We start from the raw sequence: 23,010 nt of genomic DNA on the forward strand, positions 1-23,010 counted from the left end.
TAAAAGGCAGACGGGTTTCAATCAGATCGGTCGAAACCAACCAAAAAAAAGTAGATCGGCTGCACGAAGGAGACTTACCAAGGTGACCCCGTCGTCATTGGGTTGATTGAGGTCTGCCCCTGCAGCTACAAGCTGTCTAATGTCAGATAGCATAGTATTGGGCCTCTGTGTCCTCATGGTGTGCATAGAAGACACATCCACACCTGTCATGCAAAAAAAAACACACCAAAAATAGGTCACAGTATCCAAACTATTCAATTCAAGGTAGTCAAAGACAAGGCAGGGCTTTATTTATTTATATTTCATTTGAACTAATTATAGCATGTAACTTAATGGATACACAAGAAATTAAATGAAAATACTGGACATGGTCACCCCCCCTCACACACACAAAAAGGCAATGAATAACGTTTCCATAGCAACAGCGGGCCAGCATGCCATGTGTTGCATGGTGGTTGTGGTCCTGCAGACTGCAGGGGGGATGTGATCATTTCAGGGCTTGGCTAACAAAAGCTGAGTGAAGTAGCCATAAATTACTGTAAGTGGCTAGGGCTCATTGCAGAGACAGACTGTTTTTTTTTTTTTGTGTGCGTGTGTGTGTGCACATTTGTTTGTGTGTAGGCTACACTTGAAGTGTTTGTAGTCTTGTCATGTATAGCTTCAAGGTAACCCTACAGATGACCATTACATACAGTAACTGTTTCAAACCACATTTAGCTCCAAGGGTAGAAAAAAAAAAGAATACAAAGACTGCAGTAAAGGTCTTAAAATGCTGTCTATAGATGTTAATCGCAATTCCCCGGGAACTGGAACGTTCGCCTCTCTCTTTCAGGTTTTTGCTCTTATCATGAGTGCAGTCAGACTATGGGCCATACTTGATTTTTTTTTTTTTTTTTAATCAAACCGATGGGCCTGGTCATTCATGAGTGGCATCAAATGTGTATGTAAAATCATACTTAAAGTTCATGTATATATGCATCAAGTGATTGTGTGGCAATTATGCCATTAGGCTAAGAAAATATTACACTATTCTTGATAATGTTAATGCTCGCTCTGCCATATTTCGCCCGGGGCCATGCTTGACCCACACCTGCTTTTGACTTTTGACATATACAAATGTGTTTATGTCAAAATATTTGGCGCGCTCCTTGAACTCAAATGCAAATAAAAACAGCAGGTGTCTTTACCGTTTTCCTCCAGGTGTTTTTGCAGAATATAGCGGCTCTCTGTTCCCTCAGGGGCGTAGTCCAGAGGAACGTTCCCGTCAACATCCTGCAGCAGCGAGTTCACCCCGGCCTTTTGAGGAAGAAGAAACGACGTGCAAGAGGTTAGCGGGTTTGTCAAGATAGATTCTATGAAATTAGTGGAATATCTAAAACCGAGCATGTCCAATTAGTAATTCAACATTTTTAAAAGGGCCATTAGGTATCCAGAAAATCCTTTTTGCAACACTCAAATGTTTTGACATCATGACTTGTTAGTATTTTTATGTACAACATATTACCTTTGTTTTTTAAGTCAAAATTGTTAACACAAAACCTTTTTTTTTATATACTTGTACTCCCATCTTTTATTCCCTATAGAAAAGAATTTTATCTGAAACAAGATGAGATCACCCAGCTAAGAATCTCATTAAATCCAAAGATTAAAGATTAACAATAGGTTAGGTGAGAAGATGAATGTACGTTTGTATTTCTTCGACAAGGATCACACCGGAGCAGTTTTCTAGCAGGCCGGCTCCTTGAGCCCCATTAACGACTCGCATTGTGGCTATGATCAATTGCTTCTCTTTGTTTTGTTTTCTCCAGCTGTTAAAATGACGAAATATGCATGCGTGATGCAAAACGTGCTTCTGCTCTTTTCATGTTCAAGCAGTAAAAATTATATACATCCTCAGACACTGGCACATGAATCGCTCATTTGACTAGATCATAAAAGACAAGCGGAAGTAATGATCGTCAACTGGACTAGGTCTGATAACAGGGATGGGTGGGGGTCCTCAAATGAGGACCTTTATTGAATATCCGCACCTAATAGAATTCTAATGACCCTGTTGCGCAGCAGTAAAGAGATTTACGAGCAGGTCCGTCGAGGAAAAGGCCTGAAAACCTCTTCAAAGCAAAAGTGCTAATTGATTCATGCATCAGAGACTTGTTTTATAAGAAAAAAATGATATCGCACATTTCTAGACAAACTGTTTTAGACGCAAGACGCCTCTAGAGATATTTCTGATAAATGAAGGCCAACGGCGGCACTTTATCATCACAAAACGATGTCATGTGACTCATGAGGGTTAACAAAAACAATTCGGGGACATTATTGAGGGGGGGAAAAAAAAAAACCTCTCCAAGCAGCAACTCTTGTAACTTATATCATTGACAGCAACCGACAATATGTCGCCCCAACAAACACAGTCCTCATAAAGCCGACCGCCCCCCTCGCCTGTCTGTTGTGCGCCTTTGAGGGTTTGTGGCACTCGTAAAGCAAACCCACACGACACGATTCACCTCCAGGCGCACTCAACGTCAATGAGAGTCTCGCCGGATGGCGAAATGACTTGACAGTTACAATGGATGGCAGTGTATCTCTCTCCGTGCCTGAGAGCAAATGCGGACATAAACTTTTACAGAAGACTTGTGTGATTAAATCATTTTGGAATAAGCCGTGACAGTAAACAGCACAGTAGTTCAAGTGCAAATGAAAGACATGCATCTAATATTTCATATATTTTTAATCTAAGGGCAAAATTAACTCATTCAGTGCCAGCCCAGTTAAAATAGATGTTTGACGTCTATCGTCGTCAATGGCAGTGAACGAGTTAAATAGCTGGTTCCTCTGAAAACGGATTCATATATAATGTAAGTGTAAACAATTATGATAAAGAACATATATGGATTCATTGACACTTGTAATGAATGGAAAAAAGCTTTGTACAAAAAAAAAAAACGATCAGACTAAACAGGTGTCCCTAATGTTGTGTCCTGTGAGAATCTAAAGTGAAAAATGCCTCAACTCTCGAGAGAGTTACTGCGCCACCACTAAAGCAATAGCTACTCTTTCATTGCGGCACAAAGCGCCACAAGAGCAGGCGACGCAGATGGCAGCTGGGGAATTATGACAAGTGGCCCATGGATGCGGAGGCATTAGTCATGTGTCTGCGCTCCGACGATAAGCGATGACAGATATAAATGAGTTGGCGTCAGCAAGCAGCCCCGCAGACTGGGAGAGGTTAACAAGTTGACTTCTGACCTGCTGCGGCTCACCACAGCAAAGTGATGAACAGCGTGGACTTGGTCGTTCACTAGATGGAAGTCACACTTTTGTCTATTGGTTACTTGGTTGGAAAGCCTTTTGACTTATTCCCTCTTCTATGACCGTCCAATTGTTTTACATAGTGTTGGGCAGAGTAGTAAAAAAATATAGTATATGGAATTATAAATAAATAAATAAATAAATAAATAAATAAATAAATAAATAAATAAATAAATAAATAAATAAATAAATAAATAAATAAATAAATAAATAAATAAATAAATAAATAAATAAATAAATAAATAAAAATAAAATATAAATAATAAGCCATCCAGAGGTTCCGTGAACAAATACTGCCTCCATCAATGAAATTAATTCCTCATATTTTTCTGGAGGTTCACATCTACTGCAGTTTGCATTAAAGTTTTGCGACTTTACACCAGGTAACAAACCTCAAGCACTGCACTTGGTCGTCATGGTAACAAAAACCATAGCCCAGCAGCGGTACCATAAGTGAAATAATTGTGTTAGATAATTAACCCCAAGCAGATCACCCTCCATGCAACCGTAAGGCAGACTGAGTGACTTTATTTACAGACAGACATACAAAGCTGAGCTCAGAGCAGCCAGGGGCTTGCTGTTAGCCACAAACTTCAAAAGACTGGCAAATGCAGACGTTCCAAATGCATCCGTCACATGTCGGGAAAATGGGTCAATTCCACAACTCCCTACCGGTGGATGAGGATAAGAAATAACATTTTAGAAAAGAACACGTCTCCTGTGGATATCACATGATTGCTCAGTTACATCTTGTCAATGTTTCGAGGAGTGAAACTCAAATCAGAGAACCGCTCTACCAATCTATGCTGTTTCTGATTTTTCAGTTCATCATCACAACCAGAAGAGGAGCAAATAACACACAGTATTGGAATCGGGTTGGGGATGAGATTGGTAACAACCCTTCGGAGAGCAGAGAGGGGAAAATGCAAAAACTAGAAACTGTTCATCAATGATGAAGGACGGGGGGCGTAAAGATGAACACACCAAGAGCAAGACAAAAAAAAGAATTTCTTTCAGTGGCATTTAAAGATATGGCAGCTAATCACGCACGTGGGTGAGACCGCGTTTCCACATCTCATTAAAATGGAGACCCAGAATATTCTGCGGAAAGCGCTCCACTTTAATTGGATGGCAAACCTGTGTTCCCTCCCACATCGGCGCAAACGACCCTTTCTACTTACAGCCATTATTTATGACAGAGAACAAAATATGTCTTAAATATTACGGTACATTTAAATCAACAAATTATTCAAGTTTCTAATGTTCGTCAGGAAAATCTAGCCATCACATTGAATGGGTTACATCAAATGGATGGAACTGAAGCACCCTGCAGTGAGTAGATGCTGAGAGACCCACCGAGCATGTCACGCTTTGGATGGCAGCTCTTCAAACACATCCGTGCCTCAGTGGAACCTCTACGCTGCCGCATACAGTAAATCAACACGAGCAAGCTGTAAAGGAGTTTAGCTTCATCCTGGTGACAAGCCTCTGTGGGTCTAATCAACACAAGGAGATTGAGCCGAATGTCTTATTTGCCCTCCCGTGCAGATGGCCCTGTTCTCTTTAAGGACCTAATCAGACGCTTCACGACATGCTGGAAACGTTTGCCATAGAACTCGTCCGGGTCTCTTTGATGGTACGAGGTACTTGTCACTGTGTGGTGCCGTTTGCTACTTCCATGACGGCATATGACGAGCAGGGTATATTAGGGTGGAAGTCTTGTATTATCAATGTGAGCCCGAGGACATTATGACTTCAATTTTGGTCGACATCATAACTCATCTTCCATTCAAATATTTTGATCAGAATATTGTGTTTGGACTAGTTGGAGAAAATATAACATTATTGTAAAGTTTTTTTTTGTTTGTTTTTTTAACTTGAATTCCCCTTTAACACTTGAGTAGTTCCAAATACAGCACTTGTATACCAACCTACTGAACAAGAGAATATAAATTGTACCTTTCACGCTTGGATAAGCAATTATCATGTTATCGTGTAAATTTCTGCTGGCATGCATTTCTAGAAATCCATTCTCCCATTTGTTGTTGTGGCATGCATGTCATGAGTCTCTCACCAGAAGAAAAAGCAGCACCATGTCGGCGTGGTCGCACACACATGCTACATGCAGCGCCGTCCGCAGGTCTTCGTCCTGCAGGTTGATGTTCAAACCCCGCTCTATCAGCACCTCCGCCGCCAGCACGTTGTCGTGACGAGCGCACTGCGAAATGTTGGCAGGATATCGTTCGGACGCACTCGAGATAAGGAATTGGCGATTCAAGTGTGTTCTACATACACCTATTTTTTTCTTAGGTTTTTCTATCCATTCATGCGTCAATAAAGACCAATCTGCACTCGGGTTAATCATGCTTTTCACACAAAACCACACACCAAAACATTTCATAGTATTATGGTTTAAATTCATAGCATTTAAAACAAGTGGATGCAAGACGCACACCAGTAAAATGATACATCATCATTATGACGTCCCATATACTCTTGCTGTCATACATGTGGTGCCCCATTTATATGTGTCGCCTACCAAGTGTAACAAAGATCCTCCAGAGGAGATGGGAGCGTTGGGATCGGCTCCTTCCTTCAGGAGACGCAGCACTGCAACACAAGAGCAACACCTGTCATTTACAAACAAATACAAACATTATAAATGGAGACAAATGTAGCATTGGGCAACCAATACTGAACACTGTGGATGCTGACTACCATCCATTTTCTATCGTGCTTGTCCTTATTTGGATCACGGGTGCGATGGAGCCTCTCCAAGATGACTTTAGGCTAGAGGCAGGGTACACCTGGTCACTACCCAATTGTACGATAAATATACACGAGGGGGGAAAAAAAACACGCATTCATGCCGCTGTGCAATTTAGAATGTTCAGCGAACCTAACATGCGTGCTTAAAATGAGGAGCCTGCAAACACTCAAAGTACGCCAAGTCATTTCTAAAGACAGGGTCAATTAGTCTGCTACTAATTCCACCTACCATTGACCCGCTTAAAGTCATTTAAAGGCTCATTACCTGCCCAGACATCTTCAACCTCATTACTAGTTATGTAACACATATTCACAGACTTGACAAAAGTATTGGGATGCGTGTTGCCTTGTTTGCAGCTACAACGGATTCTATTGTTTTCTAGCAACTACTTCAAGTAACATGCATGGAACTAAGGGAACATGCAAACCATTAAACTATCCCAAAATGAAATTTAATCCTTTAAGGATAGTTCAAAGCCCACATAGCACTTGAGGTGTACTGCAAAAAGATGTTTTCCTCATTTGTCTAATAGCCACTGCGTATAATGATGTTGAGTAGAGATTGAACAGTGAAGTCAATCACGGCAATTTACATTTCATCTCTTTGATATGCTGTAAAGGCTCAGGACTCGGACTCCCCCCAATTAAGGCTCGTCTAAGATTTAAATAGTCACTAGGCAACACATAATGCGTTGGCTTTGCTGTATAATCGCAGAGATGCTCATTAGCCAGTAGAGACTTTTAAGCACACCAAACTCAAGCAGGATTTGTGGATGCGGAAAACATTTTTTTCTTGCATTTGGCAGCGTTACATAATTAATAAAAATATGTGTGATGAGTTGAGTTTATGGTGCTGTGCATTGATCGGCATTCCGATGGACCCAGGACATTTTCTTACACATAGCCTCGCCGCACCTGACAATTAAGTGACTGAAAGTTGACTCGACTTTAGACCAACTATGAGGTGGTCAAAGTTGTGGCGCAGGTGGTTTAACATAATTTTCGGGAATTTAATCAAGGTGCAGGCAGACAAATTCTGCACTCTGTTGATATTGTGGTCATCGTATGTTATTATATTTTCTGGCATAGTTTACCAGATGATATGATATTTAGATGGTCTGCATAGAAATCGGTATGATATCGCTGTATCCACAGTTAAACTATTGAACGCCCACAAGCTTTTGGCTGCAACTTGAGCATAATGTATCTCTGATGCTTATCGAGGCTGCCAGGCACGTTTTGTATGTAGTGTATTTTAGACTCAAATGCTTTTGGATCAGTTGTTGCAAGCATTCATGCTGTTCCTAGTCTTTATTATAATCCTTTTACGAGAGATGTAGTATAAGCAGCGCATTTCAAAAGCACAAAACATTGATTTTTGTTAAAGCTGGAGATGAAAGTGAAAGCAAACGGAATTTATTAAAGAGATTTATGTCTGTTAAAAGATTTAAACAGGACAGCAGCAACAGTTTATGCTTGTCCTGCAGCAGTAGCGACAACGGCGATCCATCTTGGTGCTCCCGTTTGACATTTGATCACATGCTCCGTTACTCTACACGCTGTGACATCCACCTTTGACTCAATGCACGTTCCTTTTAGAGAGCCTGCGGACAATGGGGGAACTCCACAGTGGAAGTGGGAGGCTTCTCTTCCTCGTTGCCATTTTTTAGGGTGCTGCACAGCTGTTCCGCAGATAAAGTGCATTTCCATGACAACCAGTGAAAGAAAATGGGGGAAAGAAAGAAAAAGCAAGGGAATAGCAGAGAAAATAAAGCTATAGGGGAAATAATTTTTCAAGGGAATGGGATGGTACAAAAAGTGTCCATCTGGATCCCTTAGGTTACAAAAAAAACAAATAGTAATCTTGGGGACATTATGTGCATGTGTGTTACTAAACTGAAAGTTCTAATGTCTTCCAACCAGTACCAGAATTCAAAGCCATTAGACAGATCCACTGGATGTGGTATGATTGTTTTACCCAGATTCTGCCGTAGAAATGTCCTTATTAACATTCTAAATTCAAGTTTACCATACCACCATCTAACTTTGAATGCATGGCCATCCTGATTGTGTGCCTTGGCTCAATGAAAGTTTGGAAATACCGTGTTAAAGCAACCTTGAGTTGTTTATGGTACTAGTGCATTTGTGGATGGATGTGGATTATATAATCAACTCAAAATCAAGAAGACCTGGGAGCAGTGGCGGAACTAGAACTTTGTCCTTGTGGGGGGCACGAGGGGGCAAAGGCCATCTCAGGGAGTCCACCAGACCAAAAAAAACACAAAAAGTTTGGAAAATGTAGATAAACAATAAGCATATGTTCTTTACGGAGAATGGGAACAAAATCAGGGGACCAGTGACCCCCCCAGCTCTGCTAGTGCCCAGGAGTACACTCAAATTCAAATCATTAAAACTCAGTCAATATAGATATTCAGGTTTTATAGTGGTTGAAAAAAAATAAAGTACAAGCACAAAAAAAAAATGCATTTGTTTTCGATTGGCTAAAACATCTTAATAGTTTGCAATTATAGTGCCAGCTGTTACTTTGCCAAGTGCTCTACATCATGCGAACATATTTTCTTAAGGGCATAAACCTTTCAAAGTAGACGGCATGGTGAGAGACTTTTTTTAATTGAAGATATCCATTAAAATGATGCCATGGCATCATCCAACGCCCTGCTTTCAGACTGACTGCTGCAAGAATCCACCAGCTGCTGCTCACCTCGAGCAAACTCATTGGCAGCGAACTAGTGGAGATTAACACGCTGACCTTGTGACAGATCGCTGCCACTTCTCTGATTAGCCAAAGAGCCTCTTGAGCATCCTGCAGGTTTTCAGTCCATGCTACTTATTTTTCCCAAGGACACTGCCCTTTAAAATTAGGTGGCTTTGTTTTTCATTTCATGTTTATGAAGTACATTGGCTACCTGTTACTGTTTGTCTTTACGGGAAGGGAGCGCAGTTTCGATATTATACACAGAGAGCAAAAAAAAAAAAAAACAAGGGCAAACTTGATTAAGTTCCTGCCAGAGGGAAATTCTTCCCGCACCCTGTAGTCAATAGACGTGATGAACAATGACAGATGCACGTTTTTTGTCGAAATGAAAAGGCTAAGGTGGAGAGGCTTCGTTGAATAAGAATGCGGCTCGTTTTTAGTTACGTTGATGACCTGACATCAGCACTCATCAATAAGATAACAGCAAAGCAGGTGTAGCTATGGTTCAAAATGGTTTCTAATATTTAAAAAATCTAATCACATGACACTAATTAGCCCTAAATGCAGGGCTAACTATGCTAATTTTCCATCTATGCACATAATGATGGTTTCATTTTCAAGCTTATTTCAGGTCAGATCATTTGTTTTAGATTTACCACAAATTCATCTATTGACAGTGTCTCAGAGCATCATCATCTCCACAACTCCATTGTTGTCATAGAAAATATGCCAAATCTATAGCATCTGTTCACAGAAAGATAGTAACCAAGCATTCCAAATCATGTAGATCAGTGTTTACATTGTACACGCAGTCATCTGCCCATAAACGTACCTTCTTTGTCATCGTAGCGAATGATGGCATCCTGTAGGATGTCGGCAAGGCTGAAGCGGACTTGTTGCTTCTTGAGTTGGGCGCTCGGCAAAGCTCGCACCTTGATTCCACCTTGCTGACGTTGCTGGAGGCTCTTCTCCCGTTCGTAGTACGCCCTTATTTGGTCGCAACGCATTCTCTTGACCAGACGTTGGCGCTGGCCGATGGGCAGAGACTCCAGCAGACACTGGTCGATCTCCATGTTCTGACGGAAGGCGTTACATAGCTGGAAACAGCCTGGTGATGAGGGAAAACAGTTGTTAGCGTCAATCACAATGGCTTGAATGCACTTTGAAAGATATTGAGCTAGTAACACAAAGCAGCAAACATAAAACGCTGTTGCTTCTGTTTAGCCCTTGGGCGGCGGCTTGAGAAGCAGCATCGTGCTTGTCGTCTTTCTTATCCCGACAGTGATTCTCCTGCTTTGTCAGTCTCTCAGTAGACTTTAGCCAAACAGCCTAACATCAAGAAACAGCAGCATACAGGTGGAGGAAGGTACAGAACTGAACAAACAATGTTTAGCGTAGGAAATTGCGTCTTTCACAAATCTGTGTGGAAGTCAAGCCATAACTGATGGAATATTATTTTTCAATAGAGGAAAAAAAACAGCTCAATTTCCAGCCAAACAAATCAAGAGCCTATCCCAGCTAACTTCAGGGGAGAGGTGGGGAACACCATGATGCATATGGGCAATTTACAATCTTCAATAACCCGAGTGTGCATGTCTTCAGAATGTGGGAGGAAGCCGGTCAGAAAATCCACCCGAACCTGCAAACTCCACAAAGAAACACATTCGAAACCCAAACCTGTTCACCCAGGAAGTATTTCAAATGAAAGCAGAACCATCAAAGATGATACTGATACCGTTGGGTCTGATGTCACCACTACTTTGCAAAGTGCTGTAAACAACATGAAAAATCACATCCATCATGCCCTCTATGAACAATTCATGATGCAGCAGCATCCATTATACACTGCAGGCAATATAAGACTGGATGCTGATGTAGTCCATTCTATTGGCACATTACTGTAGCCATCTTTCAGCTAGAGTAACACTCCCAACAACAACTCCCTCTTTGCACTGTCCCCTCAAAATGATTCAACACACACCACCAGTGAAAATGTCCAAATTCACCCTATTAGTCATTTTCACTCCATGGTGTCATGTGACTCATTAGTGATAGGTCCCAGGTATGAATGAGTGAATCCTCAAAGTTTCCGATACCTTTGGTCAAAATATACTTGGATATAGACTAGTCACAGAAGATGTCAGACTATCAGAGTTGATCGCGGTTGACTCATAAACTACCTCTCACTCCACCTTGACTCACCAACAATCATCATTTGTTTCGCTTGGGCCGCTCGCTGCACGTCCTTCACACCGTCACCCCGCACTCAAGGCTGCCGTCGTATGGTCGCCGTTTATTAGCGGCGCATGACAGACTTCACATTGCGCCGTGCATTTATGCGGACATGACTCATCCTCACGATCGTGGCATATGCAGGCAATATTCATTAAATTTGAAAAGATATAGGACATCAAGAAGACTTGGTTGCCTTAAGGTGAAATTGAAGTGTGGTAAATTGATTGATACGCAAATGTCTTTGTTAATAAAAACATGATTTACCGACGCAAGGAGTGCTCATAGTTAAGACATTCAGGAACTGAACTAGCACACTTACACATCAGGATAAGCAGTGGGTGCCATTTTTGTTTTTTTCAGAGAGCGCAAAATTTCAAGAGGGGAAACCACTATATCATGATCATCGTAGTTCTTGTATATAAAAATGTCAAAAAGCATTTCAGTGTCATTTCTGGGTAAATTAAAAGCATTGACAAAGGTCAGTCTTGGAACTACAAAAGACTGATTTGGGGGTTGAGACCGCTTTATGCATTGTTTGATGAAAAGCAATGTGTGGTGGTCCAAATAGAAGAAAACATGATGTTTGCTCAAATGCTTCATTCAAAAGCCGTGATTTACGTTGACAATATATATAATCTACTACTGGCACTCTTTAGAATGGAATGCCTGACATCACCTTCTGCTCAAATCAAATTCAACCCATATTCAACTTTTACCTCTTAAAACCAAGAACTGGCTGCTGACACCAATCTCAAGGTCACCCTCCCCATAAAATAAAAAATAAAATCCATGTATGAATGGTTAAGTAGACCTGAGACGAGTAGAAATGCAAGTATGAATTGCTCCAGACAGCAGCAATGTGAAGGAGAGTGGAAGGACAGGCATCTAATGGAAGGGGAAATGGGGGAGAAAGCAAAACAGCTTCTACTCTCTCATTCGGCTGGCTATCAGTTATTGATTGAATGTGAAACATTCCGTCCAGGCTGCAGCTAATAAGACCGGCAATCACTGCTTTTGATGTACTAGAAGGATTTGCAGAGATCTGCAACATTTTCCATCACTCATCCCGGCCGGCACCTCTTGGCCGCACGTCACTCATCTTTTCCATCCCTTGTCTGCCAATAACGTTTCTCGAAATCACTGGTTCTCTCATGCAGTCTGCTCTAGTGTTAAAAAGAAAGCCCAATCACTCAACCGCCGCTTTTCCCTCTGCTGCTGCTGCTACCTGACGCAATTCGCCGGTCAACTTCTCACACGCATCTGCAGCCATTTCTCTGCAGCGCACACCCACACAGGAAAGAGACGTTTGAAGTTTTGATGGCTTTGCAGGTACTTGGATTTCAGAGCATGCAATTTATTCTCTCTCTATAGATACGAATCAATACAAATAGGCTACTTACAGCATTTGATGAAATGATAGTGAGACATTTTGGAGTTATAGGAGTCCCATCAGTTAGAAGAAATCTGGCAGGAAGAACGGCGCTGAAGCCGGTCAAGCTGGCGTCCCAATCAGCAGCTACAGGTTCCAGCACAAACTGGATGCATTATTCATCTGGCTTCCTGCACACTATCCCCCCCCCCCAAATAATTGCCCTCCTTGTGTTTGCATTATTGACCACAAGCAGCAGCAGAAGCTCCGATTGCAGCTCACACACACGCTCACACACACTTCCTGTGACATCCAGAGAGTGAGCTGCCTCCTAGAGCTCCTCGCCTGCAGCGGAAGAGCCGCGGCGCAGCATCTTCCCAGCCATGACCGCCACACGTGTCCCCCGCGTCACTGACTGACAGCCGGCTCGACCCACCTCCCGCTCAACACACCCCCGATGACGCAATGCTCTTCACCTCCACACACGCGCAGATGCCGGTTCCCTTATCTTTCACTGCCACTCACACACACATGCAAATGCAAACGAAGAGCGTTTATGAGTGTGTTTGCAGGGGGGGGTGCATTTAATTAGTTTCATTCATTTAACTGGGCCTCCTGACCCTGCACAAAGACAGATGAGAAGTCAAGGTCATATCGGAGAAAACCGATAAGAATGGAGAAAATGTTGCTTCAGCACGGTGAAGAATAAGAAGAATCCTACATGGAGGAAGGAAAGAAAGAGCGAGAGAGAAAGAAAAGAAAAAAAGAGAAATAGAGAGGCAGAGAAAGAAAGAGGCAGATAGAGAGGCAGAAAGAGAGAGAGAGGCAGAGAGAGTGGCAGAGAGAGTGGCAGAGAGAGAGAGAGGCAGCGAGAGGCAGAGAGAGTGGCAGAGAGAGAGAGGCAGAGAGAGGCAGAGAGAGACAGAGAGAGACAGAGAGAGACAGAGAGAGACAGAGCGAAAGAAGCTGCTGCAGTGCGGCTGTTGGCGCACTGACAGGTTAAGAGCGTATCAGTCGGTCTTAAACTAGCCACAAATGGATTGGAATGTTAAGTGTCCCTTGCTACTACTATATTGTCTAGTTTGAGGCCGGTACGCTTATGTTAACACACATACATACATTGAACTTACTGTAGCAGTGTGCGTCGGCATTCCCATGTCAGTGTGTCTGCAGGTCAAGCTCTTCCATTCAAAAAGAAATGAATAGGGAAGCTTTGTAGTTGAAAGACGATTTGCATGCAGGAGGGTGAGAACGTGAGGCAGAGAACGCACCCCCATACCCCCTAAAAACGCTACTGTCGAAGTACAATAGGCAATATTCTCTTCCACTAAAAGGCAGAAGCTGTTTCACTAAACATATCCAGATTTCATTTCATTTACATCTTAATTTGGAAAGACTGAAATATCCTCTGTCCAGTGCAATCGTTGTGTGGAATCGATTGTTTAATTGCATCTTGAACTAATTAAGAGTACTGCATGCAACCAACCAGCAGACACTGGTGAAGTCTGAAGCACAACATGACATCATCTAATGGTAGCAGAGCTGAATCCAGCAATGCTCGACTCAATACTAAAGATAACAATTGGTTATTAAACTCGCCGTAGCCAATGCCCATCCCTCGTGTGAACAGTTTGACAAAAACTGATTTGTGACCCACATTTAAAAAAACGTGATGTGCGTTGTCCTCAACTGCATGTTTTGTTGCATTTTCTGCCGGGAAAATATGAGTCAATCTATCAAAGTGATAAAAAGCACACAAAAGGCAGGTGAGGTTTATTTAGAGGGGAGAGTGAAGCTACAGAGCCATTTTAAAAGGAAACCAGGGAAAAAGAAGGCACAGATTGGAAAAATGAAAGTGTGCTTATGTGCTCGAGCAATTCCTGTCATTGGAAATCAGGTCAGAGAAATGTGTGACAAACGGCGCCGTGACAAGGGCGAGAACTAAGTGAGTATAAAGTGAGTTCATGTCTGGATTCACAGACAACCCCAACAAGCATGCACTAAATTTGCACCTGATTAATAATGCATCGGCACATCGCAAAAGACGTAGAAATTCACACCTCGGCTGCAGTGGGGGAACAATAAAAAAAAACACTCCAGCAATGACACCACACGCTCACAGCGGTGGCTGTGACTATGAAAATGTCATGCTTTGAGATCCAAATGTCACATGACATTAGAGCAAGTGTGTGGAATAATTGTTTGGATTTAGCTTTGCACTCGAGCTCCCCCAAAGTGAAATTTATGACCGCACCGCAGCTGGGATTGGATTTACACAACAAGGTTCAAGTGATACTGGTATGTTTTGTTTGTTTGTGTGTGTGTGTGTGTATGTGCGTGCATGTGGCTGAATTTGGAAATACATCATAGAAAGGAAAAAAATGAATATAAAGGAATGGTAGCTGTTTGACTATTTGCAGACAGACTGCATCGTACAGGTATGATGTCATAAAAATAGAACAATTAATGTGTAAAAGACATACTAACATATAAAATGGATCACATTATTAGCGGGGGAAATGGACTGGGCCAATAGTGCACATACAAAAATAAATTACCTCTTCTTTTTGTTTTTGTTTTTTTAATCGCAAAACATCTCATAACACATCAAGAAGTGTTTTCTATAAAAAATAGCTGCTCCCCATTCAAAAAAGCAACAACAAAAAACTATTTATAACAATTTCTATAAATTAGTGAAGATAAACAATAGACAATAAAAGGCTGGGTGGATAATACGAGTTTATTTACTTCTACAACGACTTACGACTTGATTTAAGATACCGAAGCTATTATCCAAAAGGTAAACACAATAGAAAATAGACAATAAATAGACAATAAATAGACAAAACCCTGCTATTAGCGCCTGCTGCAGATACAAGGTGGCACAAGGTCTCGGTATGGAACACAACGCTGGAAGGCAAAACGACAAATCTCTCGTGAAGCAGTGAGCAAGTAATGGGTGCAAGTCACGTCCTCAAAATTTCTACCTCGGTGCTGCTACAATTAGGTCACGCACCAGAACACAGTCAGGCTCACAGATAGTTCAGATTGACAAAAGAAAATGGATTTCTTCTCACAGTAGCTAGCCTACAGTGGAAGAACACACCATCATTCTCATCCAAGATGACGACTATGTTGACTTTGACACGTGTCATCCTGTCAGCATCGGCCTCAGGCGACTGTGTTACCCCCACACATCAACACTTAAGAGTCTGCACGCGGCTAGTATCGTTAGTTTTTTTTTATATATATATATATATATATATATATATAAAACCACACAAATATTGCATGACTTGGGCTGCTGAAGATTCCCCAATTATGGCAAAGCCAAAGGCGGGTGAGAAGGCTTTGCAGTGAATGCATTAAACATGAAAAGAGAGATCGCTTTGAGTTAATTATTCATCATATTTGACATATTTACACAAGTAAATATTTACTCTTCATACCAGGCAATTTTTAAAATTTTGAACACACTATTCAGTTCAGGAGTTTGTGTACTGAACTGTACTCAGTAGCAATGCGAGAGGAACCTTCAGATACCAACAACAGATAGCATTTAAAATTATTACAGTTAATGAGAGCAAAAATAGACCCAACTCCCTCCTTTGGATGAAACCACTACCAGTTTAATGAGCAGATTTTCCCCCTTTGCATTATTTCTGAATGTGGACCTTGCAGTGCAAACGCGAGGCCCAGGGGCCAGATGTGGCCCGCACAGACAAATTATCCATCGACTTCACGTGTCAGTACTAAAATTACAAATTATTAGAAATGATTATTAGCATTCATCTTTTTAAAATATTTAAACTGTTTTTACTTGTCTCTGATTTCAAAACTAGCTAGTCATCAGTTGTGTAGTCTATACTGTATTGCGTTTGTCACCCCTGCTAAATGTGTGTGTGTGTGTTTGTGTTCTGGGCTGTGCTGGCCAACCAATAATTATTTCTTTTCCTGGCCAAAGGATATAATGGAAATATAATCATCTTGAGAATCTAAGGCAGATAAGTGCTTGTACTGTTTTCATTAGAATATTCAATTTCCTGTTCTATGGTTGGCATCACGATAAAAGGAAAAAAGGAAGGGGGGGGGCTTTCCCCAATAGCCCTCAACAAGACTCTTTAACAGAATTTGCCAACATCTTTCTTTTTGCTTTAGTGGATCTACTGATGCCCATCACCCCTCAATTTATTTTTTTGTTAGTTTAGTAAATTGCACGGCCCCAGGGGTGTTTCAACAGTAATTATCATTTTTAAAAGTTGCATATGGCCTTCCAATTATCTTTGCCTGCAGGGGGAAGGATGATGACACGATATGACGAGTACTGAACATAAAGATGGGTTGCAACAAAATGCCTTTTATGGCAGACCGCCTTCGAAACTTTTCTCTTAAATTAGAAATGCAATGATGACAGTATTTCAAACAGCAGCGTTCATATTTCTTTGAAGAAAACAGTTTACGACAGCGATAATTAGGGCATGATGGATTTAACATCTATCACAAAAAGAATGCAGTGAAATGTGATTCTAAATCGCCCGTTAGTGTGAATGTGACTGAAGTTTGTGCCCTGAGAATGACTGGCGACCAGTCGAGGGTGCACCATGCTTCTCACCTTCAATTAGCTGGTAAAAAGTATCATGGGATCTGTTCCTTAGGTTAATCCTTCATTGCAGAGCTTTTAAGATTGCTCAATGGGAGACTATGAAAACCATTTTTAGTCGCAGATTGAGTCAGTACTGCCGAACACAAAGTGAATTTGTGAGTAAGGCAATGCTCATCGTTCGGCTTATGTCACCGTGCTGTGCTCACAGCTGCGACTATTCGGGTGTAGCCATGTTCTCGCAGATACCTACTGTGAATGAAATGAACATCTTATCCTAGCTGACTTTAGGCAAAAGGTGGAGTAATGGGGTAAGTTTGAAATAGAAAAAAAAAAACTGTTCAGAAGTGTATCAACAGTCTGGCAAGCAACAACGAAATAACTTTTTCTATGACTTTTTTCAAATTGTATTCAAAAAGTAGATTAATCAAGTGAAGTCATCTTAATGATCATTTCTTCGCAATTGAAATTCAGAGAATTTGGACAAATTCCTGATCAAATATATTTAATTGATTAATTGTTGCATCTCTAGTTTCATGTTTTTTATATTTTCTCAGCGACGGTGATTAACTTGTGTTTACACATGTAAGACAAGAATGGCAACAAATGGGAAGACTTCAGCAACGTGCCTTCATACAACATTAAACTTGAGCTGGGGTGTTTTCATGTTTACAGCATGGCCATCGAGGCCAAGCACAAATAACCAACCGTGTGTGCACAAAGCATATTCACCACTGCTCTCTAACTCCAACAAGTCTTAGCTATGAAAGTGTGCATCGAAATGCAGAACATGTGCCTTGAAGCCACAGTGGTGCATAATCAAGTGCAATTGGTTGTTGCAAGATCAGAGAAAACAGGATATTCAGTGTTGAGCGACGGCAGATAAATGACTTCATGCAAATTCATCGCCGTTGCATTTTCTCCCCAGACACAATCTGACGCTGCTGTTCTCACAATCTTGCCCAAGGAGGCCCAAAACATCTTCCAGTTAGTGTGTTGTGATGCTTTGGATCTTACGTTCAACGTCAACCACCACAGTTAGACCAACAGAGCTGTTGATCAGCTGGTAGTCCCGGGGACGGATTATGCATCCCGTATCTAAATGCTGAGCCTTTCATCCCTAATGTAATCCCTTTCCTCATTCGGGATGGCGGCCAAGATGAGGGGGAAAAAAAAAAAAAAAGACTTAAAGTCTGCTGGCTGGTTCTGTAGTGACCTCTATCAAGCCCCTCCCTTTCAACTTGAGCTGTTTGTCCCTCAGGGGTCAGCTTGGGTCAACTGGGTCATCAATCACACGGCCAGATGAATAGCCGTGGCTTTGCCGCAGGGTGGCACTCCGAGATGAAGAACAACTGTTAACTTAAGGGAGCTAGTTTGGTACGGCCAAGGGCAAGTGATTGACCTTGTGGTTTACTCGCTGACAGGAGAAGTTAATACGAAACTTCCCTAAAAGGACTTCACCGTAAACGAAAGCCAAGCACGGCATAACAACTTGTGAAACTCGGGACGAATCTTGTCATGAGAGCTTGCCGAAATCAATCTTGCGCAATCAGCTGTTCATTCCCACCCCCAACACAAACACACGTACATTCTTCCACACCGAACTATATATTTAGATCTGCAATTGGCACATCTGCTTTATTTTCATCCCTCAAGTGGCAGCCCCGGAGAATCACGATCATAAACATACACATCGACGTTTCCATCACTTGCAAAATAAGCCAGAGGAGAAGCGAGGTTTTGGAAAAATGACTTACGGGGGAAAGTCCATCCAGCGGAGAACCACGGAGGGAGAAATATACGCCTGCCCGCCCGACTGCCGGAACCCCAACGACAGCCGCCTCCCTTGCGCTCCGCCACCAAATCAATTTCACACTCTCCACCTCCCCGCCGCTGTGATGTCATTCATTCATATGCTTCTCCCGTAACCATGGCAACCCTTCTGCTTGGATCCGCTCACTCCTTTACATCTCTCTCGCCATCTTTCTTTGTCCCTCCTCCCCTCAACTCTCCAGACCCCAGTGAACCCAGCCCACCTACTCCAGTCGAGAGATACAGTTACACCCCCTCCAGTAAAATAAGGAGGCGCGTGGGGTCCCCCAAGCTTAAGAGTTTTGCAGCCGAGCGCACTTTTGTCAAGACAAGTGTCCGATAAAGACAACTGGCGGACGAGCCAGACAAAAAGCAACGCCTGGAATCTCTCCCGGTCGGACACGAGGCAGCTGTCTCATTTGCACGCAGACGTACAACAAAAACAAAAGATGTGCCTGAGCCCAGCGAACAGATGGGTTTGCTTGCATCGCGCTGATATGCCGACACAAGTCCAAAAAACTGAAGCATGAATAGTTAATGACCAGCGTTGTCGTTAATTGGGTGCCACGTTGACCTTGGCTTGCATACACTTGACTGTCTCACTTTCTCAAGGAGTTCCTTTCTTTCCTGAATTCTTGCATAAAATCATTTTGCATGATAAAATCCTGATTATTTAAATAAGGTGTGCTAGAGGAGGCATAGCAGCCCTCGAGGACCCGTTTTGGACACCCCTGAACTTGATCGTTTTATTGCATTTTTACTTCCTGTCTGCTCATTGAATAAAACAGTTGCTGAGCTCATCAAGAAACACTCAATGAGAATGGATGGTGTTGAGTATTTCTGCGAAAAGGGAGATTAGATTCCCTCAGTCTATCGGATTGATTAACACATCATCTGCTTCTTAATTAGCTTCTCAAGCGTTCCTCTCGGAAATCTATTTGAAATGACTGCTCGCTCACACATTAACTGCCTCACCCACCACAAATGAGACTAGCACCTTTTCAGACACATTTAAGGTCATTTAAAGTCTAACACAGCTTGTCAACAGCGCCCACTCTTGTGTTTGAAAGCTAGTTTAAACTGAAAGCACCTCAACCCGGCCTTGCTATTGTTTTACACAAAAGTGACCTTTTCAAAACTGAGTGGGAGTTCACACTGCATTTTTTGTTGTCCGAAATTTCAGTTGGGCCCGCTCTCGAATGTGATACGACTTATTTATCGGCAATGAAAAAATGTTCAATCGTTTCAATCCGAGTCAAAGAAAGAGAATCTATGCACACTCAAGGGGGATCGCAGAAATCTCTGCAAATTGTTCCCTACAGTGGCCTGGAAAAAAAAAAAAAGTCTTCTTTGTCTGTATTTCCCCTCCCCAACTTCAAACTCAGCTCTCTCCACTGCCCTGCCTTGATGCTCTCACTAATTTGAACCTCCACTGCTTCTTCTCCACACCCACAAATTCATCCTACTGTTGAAGATACCAGTTTGACACTTAAAGTATCACAACATTGTCAGTCAAACGAGGGGGGGGGATATCATGCTCCATTAAATCCTGCCCTAATTTGATTAGAATTGACTATGGGCTTGAAATCACAAGCAGCTTCATCTCTGTTAAAGGTCCCCCTGCAGCATCTCTGACGGATCAAAGCGGCGCTTTACAGAGAATGTGTAACCAATAGTAGCAATCTGACAAGGAGGCAGGAGAGCAACCCCCGTAGCTGGACAAAGTGTTTGTGTGCAAGGGGGACGGGCCCTGTCTCTATGTGTGTGTGTGAGTTACAGGTTTGATAGCAATAATGGGAGCGCAGCAGTGGAATGATTACATTTCACACACACGCCCTCCTACACCAGGGGAGGACCAGCTGCCTCTTGAACTGCTCTCTTTTTCAATTTCGTTCCACCTCTCTGATTGTATCATCTCTTTGGATGAAGGGGGGGAAAAAATACACAATTGTATAGTCCTGATACTTTTTTGCTGCTTGGTAAAGATTGTGCTCACAGGAGGGCACTATAGGGGATTATTTTGAATTTTTGGGATGGATTAAAGGTGGTTGAGTGGCTGGGTTTAAGGTTGAAGTGATACGGAGAGTGGATTTTGGTGTGTAAGGGAGGAGCTAAGTTTAGTTTGGGTTGTTAGTGGCAATTACTGAGATGCTTCACTTTTTTGGTGCATTTTGACAAAATTAAAATCATATTTTTGAGGTTTACGTAGAATGAGTTTGAAATTTTAACAAATTGTCAAGGACCGGTACAGTTAAAATTAAACTATTAATATCAAGAAGTAGCAAGTGCTGTTGATTGATCTAAATTTTACAAATAGAAAGAATAATTTTGTTGGTCACTACAACAAAAACACACCCAGAAGTGGTTCCCACTACAAACAGATGATCATGGTCACATGTACATACAGTAGAATAAATATAGCTTTGGCAAGTCCCGACAGGCCCAGAGAATGACATTGATGCTCTATCTTGACATACTGTCCAATAATAGTCCTGGAAACAAAACTGTGTGCGGGACTTCCCCCAGCAAAGGCTTGAAAGCTTTAATAGAAGGGATATAGAAAAGGGAAGCTCATAAAGTTGGGTTTTTTTGTACAGAAGGAGATCAACTCCCAGCAAATGTTGGAATCTAATTCCGGCCTCCTGGAAGTGTCCCATTTCCCAAATAAAAATCACCGCTACCAGCTGTGACCCCATCCGACAAGCACCTGTCGTTAGCTTTAGCTGGACAACTGCCCGGTATCCCGGGCCGAGCCTCTCTCGGAACGCAGTCCAAGACGTCCCCCCTCAACTAGGGTTGTTTTCCGACAGATGCAGAACCCAAAGCTGTACCATCAATACAAATATCATTGTGAGCATTATCTCCAACAATCTTAAATATTTGACTAATCACCACCCAGCCAATATTTATTATTTAACTGTATACAACCAACATACATTTTGCTTGTTTTTCTTATTTAAATTAAACAGTTTTGTAATCCCTCCTCAATGCATTGTTTTTTTTTTATCATTTGTTTATTTATTTTAACGAGTGTTTGTTGCTGCTGAGATGATTTCATTTCTCTCAGGGAATCAATAAAGTATCCATTTCTGTATCTAATTTAATAGTGATCAAAACAAGCATTTCCCGGTGGGGGGATTGATGGACTTAAAACTGCAACCAAAGCCATGCATGCAACGAGTGTTTCATATCCCAGCACAACTGTGCACCACAGTCTGGCCTCATTCAACATCAGTGTGAGTCAAACGTATGTTTGGGCTCCTAATTCCACCTCCATCAGTCCCGTCTGCTCAGTCAGCTGTCTCGCCTCTGATGTCAGCCACGTGAAATGGTATCTAAATGAAATCCATCTACTTGGTGTGTCACAGCAGGAGCTGGGTGGGGGGGTTATCGATCATTCGTCATGCATATCGCTGGTGTCAGGCAGAATTTGGAAAGAATTTGGCAGCATTAACAGAGAAAGCAAGCTTTCAAGGCTATAGATTGGTGGAAATGTGAAATTGACCTAATTTGGACAGTAACAATATGTCTTAAGGTAGTCTTTAAAAAAAAAAAAAAAAATCAGGAAGTGTTAGATTTTGTGTGTAGTAATCTAAATAATAGAGATGTACCGTTTTTTTCCGTGTATAGTGCGCCCCCATGTATAGTACGCACCCCTAAAAATGGCATGCTGATGCTGGAAAAAAGCTTGTACCCATGTATAATACGCACCCAATTTTTATGAATTTAAAAAAAAAAAAAATTTAATTTTTTTTTTTTTTTTTTTTTTTTTAAGTCCCAATGATCGTCACACACGCAGGGAGGCAATGGGTCCCATTTTTATAGTCTTTGGTATGGTCTTAACTAGGCTGGATGTAATTTTTTTTGTTGGCGTTGATTTCTCCGACTGCCCGTAAACGCACCACCGCGCTCCGTGCGCATGGATCGTGTTTCAAGTGAACAGCAGAGAAGAAAGGAACAAGGCAAAGTGTTGTGAAATAAAATATTACCTGTAATACGGATTTAGGTAGAGAACTGAACTCTCGCTCTTTATATAGCTGACGTGTCTTGCTCATCCGTTCTGCGCATCTGTAATGGCGGCCTCCGTATGATATCCGGTTTGCGTGTGTGCGAGAGCGAGAGAGAGCGAGAGAGAGAGCGCGCGAGAGAACGCTCAACCGTAGCGCGCCGCCGACCGCCCAACTGCACCGGGCTGGT

At 42.0% G+C, this 23,010-nt stretch overlaps 1 protein-coding gene across 6 annotated transcripts in view; it reads right to left on the reverse strand.

Moving 5' to 3' along the window:
- The window catches only part of myo16 (myosin XVI), a 63,475-nt gene extending 44,410 nt beyond the window's left edge, over nucleotides 1-19,065 (reverse strand). For 2 of the 6 annotated variants that reach the window (XM_061287545.1, XM_061287544.1), the window contains exons 1-6: nucleotides 18,759-19,059; nucleotides 9,630-9,905; nucleotides 5,852-5,922; nucleotides 5,387-5,530; nucleotides 1,188-1,296; nucleotides 79-203 (exon numbers count right to left, since the gene is read on the reverse strand). In XM_061287545.1, coding sequence (XP_061143529.1) covers nucleotides 79-203; nucleotides 1,188-1,296; nucleotides 5,387-5,530; nucleotides 5,852-5,922; nucleotides 9,630-9,905; nucleotides 18,759-18,906 — 873 coding nt within the window. In that variant the 5' untranslated portion in view covers nucleotides 18,907-19,059. Of the gene's footprint in view, nucleotides 1-78; nucleotides 204-1,187; nucleotides 1,297-5,386; nucleotides 5,531-5,851; nucleotides 5,923-9,629; nucleotides 9,906-18,758 lie in introns of all 6 variants that reach the window. The other 4 variants (XM_061287547.1, XM_061287546.1, XM_061287548.1 and 1 more) reach the window with 3 other exon arrangements.
- Nucleotides 19,066-23,010: the final 3,945 nt, after the last annotated feature.

The sequence above is a fragment of the Syngnathus typhle genome, linkage group LG9 (genome assembly GCF_033458585.1).
Source record: "Syngnathus typhle isolate RoL2023-S1 ecotype Sweden linkage group LG9, RoL_Styp_1.0, whole genome shotgun sequence".
NCBI lineage: Eukaryota > Metazoa > Chordata > Actinopteri > Syngnathiformes > Syngnathidae > Syngnathus > Syngnathus typhle.